The following is a 12,772-nucleotide window of genomic DNA, read 5'->3' on the forward strand; positions in this document are numbered from 1 at the left end:
CAAATGAGGAAGGAGAGCTAGTCCATTACACTCTTGTTCAACTTACCGGGCTCGATCAAGACAATCTTGTTGGAGACCAGATGAATCAACTCAATTTGCAGACTGTTATGGAGGGGGCACTGGTGATGGTACCGCTAAGATTTGCAATAAGAGGACCGCAACGTAGGGGCTGACCACGTCGAGGACGAAGGGTGTTATTACAAGGTTGCGAGGAAGGTAGGAAGAGGGCTCGAGGGGCGGAGATGATTGAACCGAGTCTAGAGATTGTACATGCTAGTAAACGTCGTATGCATTTGGTTGATGAAACATCATATTCGATATCGGCGAAGACTACATTGCAGTCCCGCCGAGAGCCATGAAAATCGTTTGTTGGAACTGTAAGGGTTTGGGACCCCTTTGGATAGTTCATACACTTGTGGAACTTGTGCACCACCATCATCCCGGCTTGGTCTTCCTCTCGAGACCAAGTGCAAGTATAGGAGACATCAACGGCTCAAGGAAAAAATGAACTATAATGGTAAATCGGGGGCTTGATCTTATTGTGGAGAAACGACTTAGATGTGTGGGTTCAATCTCATTCGAGATATCACGTAGACGCCACAATTCAAATCCAAGTAGGGGCTAAACGGTGGCATTTTACAGGGTTCTTAGGATTTGCTAAGGCGGCTCAGTCATGATTTAGCCTGTCCGTGGTTATGTGCCAAAGACTTCAACGAAATCCTTCATCAATCTAAGGTAGAAAGTAAGGGGGACCGAGCTTGATGGCATCTATCGGATTTCTGGAAATGCTTGCTGGAATGTGACTTGAATGATTTGAACTTCCAGGGAGATGTGTATTTGGTGTAATAGGAGGGAACATCCTAGTACTGTTCGGGCGCAACTAGATAGAGCTTGCGTCATAACTAGCTGGGCACTCCTCTTTCCTCAAGCAAGAGTCATCCACGAGAGAGTTATAGGATCAGACCACTCGGCCTTATGGATTGATTAGAGCCAGTCGTCAAACGACAAAACAGAAGGCAAGCTAAACACTTTCGTTTCGAAGCCATTTGGGTGCGGAATGCAGACTATGAAGGGATCATTCAACAGCACTGGTCAACAAATTTAGAGGCTGTACCACAAGAGAATTGCCTCACAAAACTGAAAGGGTGCGGTGAAGGACTGTTGGCATGGGACAAGAGTGTTTTCGGGGAATATACGCCAGCAAACCCGCAAGCTTGCTGAGAGGATTAAAATGTTACAAGGTTCTGAGATCAATGTAGATTCCCGACGCCTAGTGAATACGCTTCAGGATAAGCTTGGATAGCTTCATTCGCAAGAGAAACTATTTTGGCAATAACAGGCGAAGGCTTTATGGCTTAAGGATGGGGATAAAAACACCGGTTTCTTTATGCTCGAGCTAGCGAGAGGAGCGATAGAAAAGACATTAAGACCATTTTTTACGAAAGGGAGCGGTTAATGAAGGGCAAAGATGTTGTCTGAAATGTGGTCTTAAGGTATTTTGAGCATATTTTCCAATCCACAAACCCAGATGAAGCAGTGATATGTGACAGCGTTGATATACTAACACCACGTATGAATGCGATGTTGGCCCAGCCGTTCACTATGGAGGAAGTGAATCTTGCTTTAAAACAAATGCACCCCCTGAAATTGTCGAGACCTGACAATATGCCTCCTATCTTTTATCACTTGAAAGAACTTAATGAAGCACTGTTGACTAAACAAGCGTGGAGGGTGGTCGATGAACCCGGACACCTTGCTCCAATACAAATATTTCCTATCTTTCTCATTCTGCAATGCCAATTTAGGTGTAGCTCCATCTTTCACATGGTGCTCCTTAATTGCCAACACAGTCTCCCTCCTTTGTCCAAAATTAAATGTTATACATTTAAAACATATATGCAACTTAAAATCATTCCTATTGGATCCAAGTTCTTCATACAAAATTAATTCTAACTTACAGAACCATTTGAATTAATCTGTTGACCTCCAAAATATATAATAATACCAATAGTGTTTTGTTCCGTCATATCTTTAGAATAAAATAAAATACACATCAAAATTTTAATTTTTAATAATATTATAATAAGAATATTTAAACGAACAAATAACAGAAAATTTTAATAAACAACTTATTATAAGCCTTTTCAATCGTAAATCTTCAACTTGTTATGACAATAACAAAAATAAGAAAGTGAAGAAATTGGAGATGAAAGTTGGACAAACACAAATTCAATGAGAACGTGATAATAGAGTTTGGATTTTATAGGCAAAAAAATCGTGATAAAAAATTACGGTGCTGTTCAGTACAAAATTAATATGGAAACAATGAACTGCTTTTTTATTTTTTATTTTTTTTTTGGTGTGTTTGTGTGTGTTTTGAGGAGTTTGTTGCCCGTGAGGAGGTAAAATGCTATAAACACAAAGGATAAATACATATAATTAAGTATAACGTACAATTTGATCTCTCGTTTTGACTCAACACCATATAAGTGGTGAATACAGTACTCATACTGGAGAGGGGATACAAGAGATGATACAGCAATATCGTGTCATCGTCAACTGATATCGATCCATACATCTCGTAAGGGCGAGCAGATGTCCAGCAGCATCAACACATACATAATTTACAGTGAGAAATCCTCTTCATGTTGCCAATGATCTTGAGGGGTATGTACAGCAATCTCAACATTGCAAGCATTCGCATGATGGCTGGAAATCAGACTCCCAACAGCCATGGTTGGTCAGGGATCCACAGAACAATATTCAATATCAACAGAAGAGGAACGGTATGTGACAGTGACTTTCCAGGGAAAGCTTTTGCAGGATGAGCTCTTGAGAGACTCTCATTCTTCTAACAATTCACAGCTTTGAGAAGACAACGTCGAAACTATAGCTTCCCCGAACGTTGCTTAGCAGATGGACTGATCACACCTTGTGAACTCAAACTTGCAGTTCTTAAAAGTCTGCGAAATTCTGGTAAGCTAATCCTCCCATCTTTGTCCAGATCTGCTTCTTCTAAAAGCGGGTCTATTGAGCCCCTTAGACCTGTGTGCTGTAGCACAAAATTAGCAAGGATCAATATGTTTACTAGGGACATTTTTTTTTTCTGAAGAAAATAAACTATAGGAACAAGCACTGAACAATCGACCCGGCATATACTTTATCAGTAACAATCTCAACCTAGTAAGACATTGCATGGCCAGCAAAAAGCTAAGATAAGATGAAAATGTTCCATAGAATCATTGACTATAGACAACTAGAATCAGCAATATACCAACTGCCAATTTCCAGACCCTACTGCCTTAAATGCAATAACATTTGGGGGGTAAAAAGCAGAAATGAAAAAGAGAACATTTGCATGTAGTATGCTTCATCACTTTTCGGATTTGGGTATCAAATACCACTAAAAAGTCTGAGCACATACTAACCAGTTTAAGTTCTTCTGGTGTTATAAATCCATTTCTATCAACATCAAATTTTTCAAAAGCAGCCTGCGACCTTTGCTGCCATTTTTCTGAACTGTGTATCTCCAACTGATGGACGTGGAGGGTAGCTGCAACAAACTCTGAGAAATCTACGAGTCCATCAGTATTGCTATCGATCTGCTAGCATAAACAGATCACAATTATCATTAATCCCAGAGTAATCATGAAGTTAAAAAATGGACACAAACTGTACAAAGTGAAATTGTATTATCAAGATAAGGGAGGAAGTTCAAAATGACAATCATAAACTTGTCAGTATGAGAGAAACATACCGCTTGAAGGATTTCAAGAACACGCGAATCTTTCAGTTTCCAAGGAAGATCCTTTGCCAGGGCCTATGTTGCAAAATAAACATGCGATGACCATAAACAATAGAGAAAAAACAAATAGAAAAGCACTCCAGAAACTTGGTTACTGCATCTCTGAGAAACTAGCACATAAATGAAAATAACAAACCGATGTATATCTTTTCTCACAACTAACCTGCCTCATTTCTTCAAGACTAATGGCACCATTTTTATCCACATCAATTGCATCAAACTGGTCTCTAAGATCAGCCAACTCCTCCTCATCAAGTGTGCTAGCCAATGCCTGGAGTATGAATTGATCAGAATGAAGTTGTATCATAATAGACAGGCACCATAAGTCTCAACTAATACAAAATACTGAGTTACCTGAAGTGCAAACTGTTTAAATCGACTGTATTTCACAAATTGACGCATGTTGGATAGAACAGAAATGTCCAGTGGAATCTCTGAAGCTTCACCTCCTTCTCGAACCCATGGATGTGCTGGACAAGTTTGAGAGATCAGTCTACTAAACTGAACACAGGCAAAGAGACTACACTTTCTGGTAACGTATTGAAAATTTATGAGCAGTTTAAGGGGGTCTTGAAAGGGCACAAGATTTTCCTAATTAACCAGTACGAACAGTTAACCACTCAAAACTGAGATACATGTTCATTAAAAAACTTTTCATACATACATTTTATCATCCAACTACTAGCTTTCAGTAAGTGCGAGTAATTCCAATTTCTGGGAGGCCATACAGAAGAGAAAATCATTTCTTCACATTAAGTTTCAGGTTCTAGATCTTGGAACTTGCTATTCGCTCAATAATTCTCTCATAGTAGCAACACCCAATTTATCCTAAAGTTGCATTTAAGTAAATCACTTATCTGTTGGCTTAAAAGGGGAGCAGATGAGAATTTGATCCAACTACCACAATTAGATGGTGGTGAGCTCAGCCTATCAGTTTTATGATTGTCTTTCGCAAATCTAAGTGAATGTAGAGAGCCTAGCTAAATATAGACGAACATGTAAATAAGGGAATTATTTGAACCCAGCAGTTGAAGGGAGACATGAAGCACTCATGCATAAACTGGCCTAATTTCAACCTCAATCCTTTTTCAATATATGCAATCATCATAAAAATCTTTCAGAGACGCGTCCTGAAGACCCAAATCTTTGCCAAAATACAAGTTTCTATAACTTTTTAAAGAATACCTAGTGGTGGAGCTCTAAGTGATCAATCTAATAATCACAAGAAATATAAAATTTTGAGAAAATTAAAACAGTTCTATCCGGTAAAGTTGATAATTCAAACCATAATAGTTACTGTCAATTTCAGACACCTTTCCTTAGGATTGACTCTAGGAGTAGAAGATTGAATATATTTGACTGTAACATTCAAAGAGAAAAATGAAAAAGAATAGTAACCTTTTCAATAACTAAATTAAGGACACAAACAAGCTAGATGAATTTTTCAAACTAGCAAAGGTATGTAAACTTATTTTATACCTATTTAGCTCTCAAACTAAAGCTTTGGAAACTAGACGAGTTGCTAAGTCCTTTCTTCCATTCTTTCCTCCAACCAAAATAGGCAACTATTTTCATCTTGTAGACAATTTTCTTCCCTTCTAGCCATAATTTCATTTTCCCAACTAGAAAGTACATGTGGTGAAGGAAACAAAGTTGAGAGAGTTCAGAAATTCTTGTTTAATGGAGAAAACTAAGAAATTTAAGAACTAGAAAACAGGAGCTCTACTAGAATCTAGTAGAAAAAGGACAATGTGTTACTCGTTCTTTTGGTTAAGGATCAAAATTACTTGAAGGTTTGTGCTTCCAAAAAACAAAATCACTGCTGGTGAAGGGTTACGCCTGGTCCCAACTTCTTCACTAAAATAAATAAGACTCGATTTGGGAAAAAATTTGACTTTGCATCCAACATTCTATTAGAAATATCAGAAGCAAAGAAGATAGCTGAAAAAAATAGATATTAAGAAACATTCGGAGTAATGGATATAAGTATTAAACATTTTAATCTGGTTATTAAATATATTTCAGAGGAGTACATGTTAGTCATTTGAGAATCATCATGACATACATAAGGCCTGGGCTGCAGTAAGTCTGGCAAGCGGATCTTTCACTAGTAACTTCTTCACAAAATCTTTAGCAGCATTGCTAATTCCAGGCCATGGTTTCCGCTGAAAGTCAGGCTTCTTTCTAAGAACCTACAAAACATTAAAGATGCAATCATAACCTATTCAAATTCATCTTAAATAAATGGCTGATCCCGAAGGGAGCAGTTGATACATGTATCATAGGGTTATCGGGGAAAAATTCTTCAAATACATTACAAAAGAATCACTGTACGAGGCCAAAACATCTTTCTATATGTGATCCATTATTAATTTGTTTTATTAATATTGCTATTATTATTACTATTTACTATTATTTCATTGGTGGCAGTTGAAATAAGTAATAGAACAAGGAGTTAATGGAAATTCAAAGGACAAAATTATTGGAGACAAGTACTCAACATTTAGTATACACCCAGTTAAGAAAGTTCACTGTGAAAGCCAGAGAATTGAGAGATCATAGAACAATATCAGATTATACAAAACACGAAAAGAACTGGTGTCCCACCTCCTTAAATATGCCATCCTCAGTTTTGTCCCAGAAGGGCCGCCGGCCACAGAGCAAAATGTAAGTAATAACACCAATGCTCCAAACATCTGATTCTGGGCCAGACTTACGCTTCAATACCTCTGGAGCAACATAATATGCACTCCCAACAATGTCTTGGAATTTCTTTCCTGCATTCATGATAAAAATTTGAAGATTTTGTAATAAACAAGTAAAAAATACCTTCCAGAGAATAAGGAACATAAACTAGCTAGTTTATGGAGACATGAGAAACAGATGCATGAATAATTTGTGATCCAGATTATGATTAATATTTATACAAAAGTAAAACAAATATATGTGTAAAGCATAAATATTAACAGGCAAACATACTATCTTGAACTTGGAAAAAGAAGAAGTGATCCAGTCACCAAAAAAAAGTATTGAGCATAACGTACATGTTCTAATCAAGAGATCAGCAACAGGGAGGCATCTTATTACCTGGTCTTATGAAGTCTGAAAGACCAAAGTCTGTAGCCTTCAGGGGTGAATCCTCTTCCGGTGACTCAAATAAAAAGTTCTGAGAGAAAACAGAATTAGAAAATCAAGAAGCACGGTCTAGCAAAAATCAAGTTATTTTGCCGCACACCTCGGGCTTCATATCACGGTGTACAAAACCCTGTAAATGGCACTCTGCTGCAACTTTCAGCATCTGTCTTACAACAATTGCAGCATCTTTCTCTGTGTAACGGCTGTCCTTTCTGTCAAGACAGAATTGGGGCTCAGCTTTAGAATGAATGCATATACTTCAGGAAAATGGGCATCTCATACAACACAAAAAATAAAATAGGTGTGTAAAACAAGTCAAGCTGGCTCAACAACCATCTGATATTGCTCGACTGGAGCTCAAGCTGTTTCAAGCATAACTGGAGCTTCCTAGGAAGAAAGGTCAAGCTCGCATAAAGCTGTTCCCTGGTTTGGTATTTTAATCATTTGAAAACGAGTAATATACTTGACAGCTCACATAGACTGTTCCCTGATCGGTCTTTCTATGATTTAAAACAATTCATATACTTAATATATATAATAGGAAAAATTACTAGAACCCCTTTAAGTAAATTTTTAAATCTAGAAAATCCATCAAAAAATCTTTTTGATCCAAAAACATCCGGCCCCTCATTTTTTTTCATTTGAAAGAAATCTAAATATTAACTTTTACTTTATTTTAGACAAAATTAGCCTTGACCAATTCTTGGTTGTACAACTTTTACAAAATTATTTTTTAACTTTGAGATATTTGATCTTGTTTAGTTCACTCAATTAGAAAATTGAAGTTGTCTCTCCAAAATATTAAAAAAAATATTTATATAATGCATGCATGTCACTAAATCCTCAATATTTATATACAAAAAATTAAATAAAAAGTATATGTAGGATAATTATTGATTTCCGATTTCATACTCATACCTACTCTAGTTCTTTGCAGCATGTTATTAGTTCCGACATAAAAGCGTGAAAATCTTTTGTTAATTGAATCCAAACAAAGTGTTTTTTCTGTTAAACTAATCTGTAAACTAAATACTTCAAAAAATAATGAAAATTTCAATTTTTCAAATTTATTTCACTCTTTTGGTACAAAATTTAATCTTTATTTGTTGTACTGAATGGAATGAAGCTTGAAACGAGAGACGAGTTTGAGCTTAAGCTCAATTCTTTCTTTCACACTCAAGCTCAAGTTTTAAAGTTTTGTTGAGCATGAGCTTTTTACCAAACTTAGTTTACACCCCCAAAGATGAAATCGAAACGTCAGGTATGCTTACTTTGACAATATACGGTCTAGCAATTCTCCACCCTCACACAACCTGAAAAATTGATAACAACTCATTCACATACAGTTCAGTAATAACAACTTAGCTCAGGATGGTTTTAGTAACAAACGAAATTTTAGCCAAAACTTACTCCATCACTATATATACATAAGAATCATCTTCAAAGGCATTACAGAACTGAACCACATTCTCATGACCTGCTAATGCTTTCAAGATCTTGACTTCTCGCTTGACATCCTCAACAGCAATTGGAAGAACCATCTGACATAATTAAGGATGTTGTTTAATCCACAGCCTTCACAAGAAGGAAATTCAAAATCTGAGCAATAACTCAAAGAGAAAGGAAATTTCAAATTTGAGCATTAACAAAGAGAGAAATTTTAACTTTTACTTCATTCTTCATATAAACGCACAAGGTGAACAAGAATCAAATTTTATGACAAATATATCTTGATATAAGTAATACATTTTTACGTAAGAAGTAATCATCCTAACAATTTTACTCCTAACATTTAGCCCAGAAAGTTAAAAGTGGGCAATTGTTACAAGTTCCCAACCCCACACCTGTGGGAAAAAGTTTTTGGTGTGTTTATAAAATGGGGCATCCCTCCTCCTTACTACCCAATTTTCTAGGGATGGATATGGGCCCTTAACGAGTGGTATCGAAACCAAGCCCCACCAATGCCTAGAGGGTAATCTTTGTGTCTAATGTAGGGCCAACCAAAGGGGAGCCACATCGCATGAGGGTGTGTGTGGATTTGGTGGGGTAGAATGTTACAATTTCCCCAACCCATTTCAATTGGGAGAGGGGTCCTGGGGGTAATTATAAGGTGGGATATCCCTCCTCCTTAGTAACCAGTTTTCTAGGGATGGATGTGGGCCCGTGACAGTTAGGCATAATTGAGTGAATATGCGAAGAATGTTCTCATTTATAATAGAAAGTGGTCTGGCCCTTGCCATGAGTTTCTCTAAAATCTAATCAACTAAAAGCACGCATATGTCTAAAGATACTATCTAACAGCAGCTCCATTCAACAATCATACCGACCACTAGAGGATGCTTCAATAGTGGGAGATATAGCCATTAGCTGAAAAGTCCTCTAACAAACTTCTTCACCGGTCATATCTTTCTTAATGCAAAACCTGTCATTCCCCTAGCCAAAGTTTTATATGCCAATGAACTAAGGAAATACAATTACAATGATAACTCTAGCCAATTTAATGATCTTCGAATGAAAGATGCTACAGAGACCCCAAAAATATGTTCAACTATCACGATATGCAAAAAGACAATTTATTTTGAATCCAGTTCCCGTGGACTTGTAAAAGGAATGCTTCATTAACAGGACAACAAATAATATGAAGCATATGATGGATCTGCAGCACCTATTAAAAGTATGCTATGGTGATTGACACCAATACAGATCAGAATAATTCATGGAAACATTAGAAAGGTGCAACAAAGTACAAAATGAAGAGAAAGTACACGGTAGCGGCAATCGGGTGTTCATTCCATATCTAACTGCAATAATGGACCATTCAGAAAATATTCACTTGCATGTCAAAGTTATTTCAAATCAGAGGTAGATTATCTAATCACTTCAATTGAGCGTCATCAACCATCTAGAAGAGATGATTGACGAATCATAAAAATTAAATCTCATATAATCGCAAGAAATCACGTCAATATCACAAAAGAATTGAATATAGATTGAGGAAGTACAATCACTTTCCCCTGGGGGAGATGAAATGCCTATAGATACCCTTCGTTCAGACAAAATGTAAATACATAAAAAAGAAATGGCAAATGTAGGCACGTGATTACCTTATTCTTCTCGATTTTTTTGACAGCAACACGGTCTCCATTGGAATTATCAATAGCAACATATGTATAACCAAATTGGCCATGCCCCAACAATTTCGCAATCGTATACCTCGAATCAAAATCCTTATCATACCCAAAATCTGTTCTTTTTCCACAGGGAATGACCCCACTTGGCCTTCTTGAACTACTCTTTACATTCTGTTGAGAATGCCTTTGCTGGTTACTTTCCTTTATCTTATGATGATTATTAGAGGAGCTTTCTTGTTTTCTTGGTGTATCTAAGGAAGGGGTGGCGGAGGCCTGCTTCGAGGCCGCAGCAGAGCTGCGGATACGGCTGACGATGCTTACGGAGGATTTGGAGGTGTTGCTCACCTTTGCGGTGGAACAGCAGCCACCCATTTCCAATTAACAAAAGCTTAAACAAAACCACCAAAGGCTCTTTCTCAAATCAAAGGATTCTGTAGAAGAATTCCACGATCAGCAGCGTCAACCACATAAACATATGACCATGCATAAATAGAGGAAAAATGTGATCAATATGCGGGAGAAAAATGTGAAAATGATGACGATACATACATATATATATATATATATATATAATTTTGCTCGGGGGGAAGCTTAAAGCAGATGGGAGGAAGAAGGAAGGAAGAGAGAGAGGAGGTGGTGTGACTGTGATTGGTCAAAGAGATCATTGGCATAGGAGACAGGGGGAGGGGGTGAAGAAAGCTATGCTCTTTTAATTTTTTTTATTCTATGTTGCATTCACGGTTGTAAATAATGAAAGTCAGTCTAAAATATAAATCGAGTTCGAAGAATTTGATATTGATGAGGGGGCTTTCATCTTCGGACAAATATACCCCTCACACTAATTAAGGAGCCTCTATGGAAAGATTCTAAGATCCCACATAATGCTCATATGGATAGATTTACGGCTGTCATAGCAGCAGTTGGCTACGATTTAGGACGTAATTTGAGCTCTCAACCTGGATATCAGCATTTACCAAATACACCTCACGGGGACATATAAGAACAGCAAACGGAATTCTGGGGAGGCAAGGTTACTTTGTGTGTGACGCATACTTTTCTCTATCAACGTGTATTTGGCCTAGGAACTGACTTGAGCGTCGGAGAGCCTACGCCGGGAACACTCCCGGCTGGCTTAACTGTTCCCTTTGTGTTCTCAGGAATCGCAGTTCAAGGGACGAGGTCGGATCGCGGGTCGAGATTTCGATCACTGAGTGGATTCGATAGACTTCCCTTGCACATTTCAGATATTTTAAAAAAAATATATAATTTTAGTACTTATCAAATCGAGTTTAAAAACTTGTCAAACAAAAAAATTTGTTTAAGTTCAGTTTGTTAAATTCAACCAATCGAATTAAAACGAGTCTTTATCGATCTATTCCGATCATTGGCAAGTAGCTTAATTTATTTTTCAACCCTTGTTGCATAGATATTTACACGGATGCAACATGAAAAAAATACGAGATACAATTAAATTTCCAAAAATATGAATATTATATATTAAAAATACGGGCCAAACTGCATACTTCACTCTTGTATTTTTAAAAATAAGCTAAATTCCCCCTATGTTTTAAAAGTAGGAAAAATATAATTCTATGTTTTCTTAAATATAGTACACTTGTCTCTCACCGTTAATTAAAACTAATAGCGTTAAATTTTTTGTCAAAAAACCGTTATGCCCTTAACAATTATATATTATTTCTTAATTTCATGACCCCATTGGATTTTTTTTTATTGCATAACAATTATAGGATTTAATACATCCCAATCGCTAGATCTAAATTATTGGGATTAAGATTTAACTAATTTTGATATATATTATATCTATAATTATAAAATATAAAATAGAAATTATTATTTATTTCTAATATTGCATCCTAAATTCCAACATCAGACCTACACCATTTATTTTAAAATATTTTAAATTACCTCAAAACACAAATCCAAATATACCATCTATCTCAAACACACACTTATATATCTCTATTTTTTTTATCTATCTACAAAACATCAAAACAGAACACTCCAAAAATAAAACCAAACACTGTGAGGGATTTTTTTGCCTATTTTTAAAATACAGGGAGATTTTTTAACTATAATTTTTGAAGACATAGGGGGTAATATGCAATTTGGCCTAAAATACGGCACATATGTATATATGTATATATTTAAATCTACTTTTTACTATAAACTATACATAAAAACTTTACTTTGCATAAATATGACTAAAATATTGCATATATAATAAATAGGGTCGGAATATAAATCAAAGTACTCGATGTTCAACTGATAAAAGCTTGATTGAATTCGAATTGTTTAACAAACCAAACAAGTTCAGTCCAATTAAAATTTGTATAGTTTTGATTTGATTAATAATCGAATTAAATTCAAACGTAATTATACAAACTCGATAATAATTAAAACAGATTTGAACAATGATACGTTCGACCTGACTCGAACCATTTACTACTAAATATGAAAAATGATTATGAATATTAGGACACTCAAATGATAGCTAGGAATATAATATAGGAAAAATTGCAATTTTCGTCCGCTAATATAGGTTCGGTGGCAATTTAAACCACAAACTAAACAAAATAGCAAATAAGGACAGTAATGTCTAAAACACGACAATTTCAATCCAATTTTCCCTAATATCACCAGAATTAGGCTTGTGATTAGCACGTGATTAATTAAATTTGGG

General features: G+C 36.1%; 1 protein-coding gene across 1 annotated transcript; it reads right to left on the bottom strand.

The window, feature by feature from the left end:
* Positions 1-2,408: 2,408 nt before the first annotated feature.
* LOC105176068 (calcium-dependent protein kinase 28) lies at positions 2,409-10,756 on the bottom strand. The gene is made up of 12 exons (XM_088877298.1): positions 10,045-10,756; positions 8,351-8,481; positions 8,212-8,253; positions 7,041-7,152; positions 6,893-6,971; positions 6,413-6,582; positions 5,871-5,997; positions 4,160-4,275; positions 3,969-4,076; positions 3,758-3,820; positions 3,429-3,602; positions 2,409-3,052 (listed from the first exon to the last, which is right to left on the bottom strand). The coding sequence occupies exons 1-12, from the start codon at positions 10,441-10,443 to the stop codon at positions 2,888-2,890; spliced, it is 1,686 nt and encodes a 561-aa protein (XP_088733424.1). The 5' UTR covers positions 10,444-10,756; the 3' UTR covers positions 2,409-2,887.
* Positions 10,757-12,772: the final 2,016 nt, after the last annotated feature.

Source organism: Sesamum indicum, linkage group LG13, assembly GCF_026168435.1.
Source record: "Sesamum indicum cultivar Baizhima isolate 11 linkage group LG13, ASM2616843v1, whole genome shotgun sequence".
NCBI classification, from domain to species: Eukaryota; Viridiplantae; Streptophyta; class Magnoliopsida; order Lamiales; family Pedaliaceae; genus Sesamum; species Sesamum indicum.

Excerpts from the sequence above, each read along its gene's own strand:
- LOC105176068 (XM_088877298.1), bottom strand. The coding sequence starts at position 10,443 with ATGGGTGGCTGCTGTTCCACCGCAAAGGTGAGCAACACCTCCAAATCC. Across the intron at positions 5,998-6,412 it reads AGGATGGCATATTTAAGGAG|GTTCTTAGAAAGAAGCCTGA; the intron begins GTGGGACACCAG and ends AATGTTTTGTAG. Across the intron at positions 4,077-4,159 it reads TTAAACAGTTTGCACTTCAG|GCATTGGCTAGCACACTTGA; the intron begins GTAACTCAGTAT and ends TTCATACTCCAG.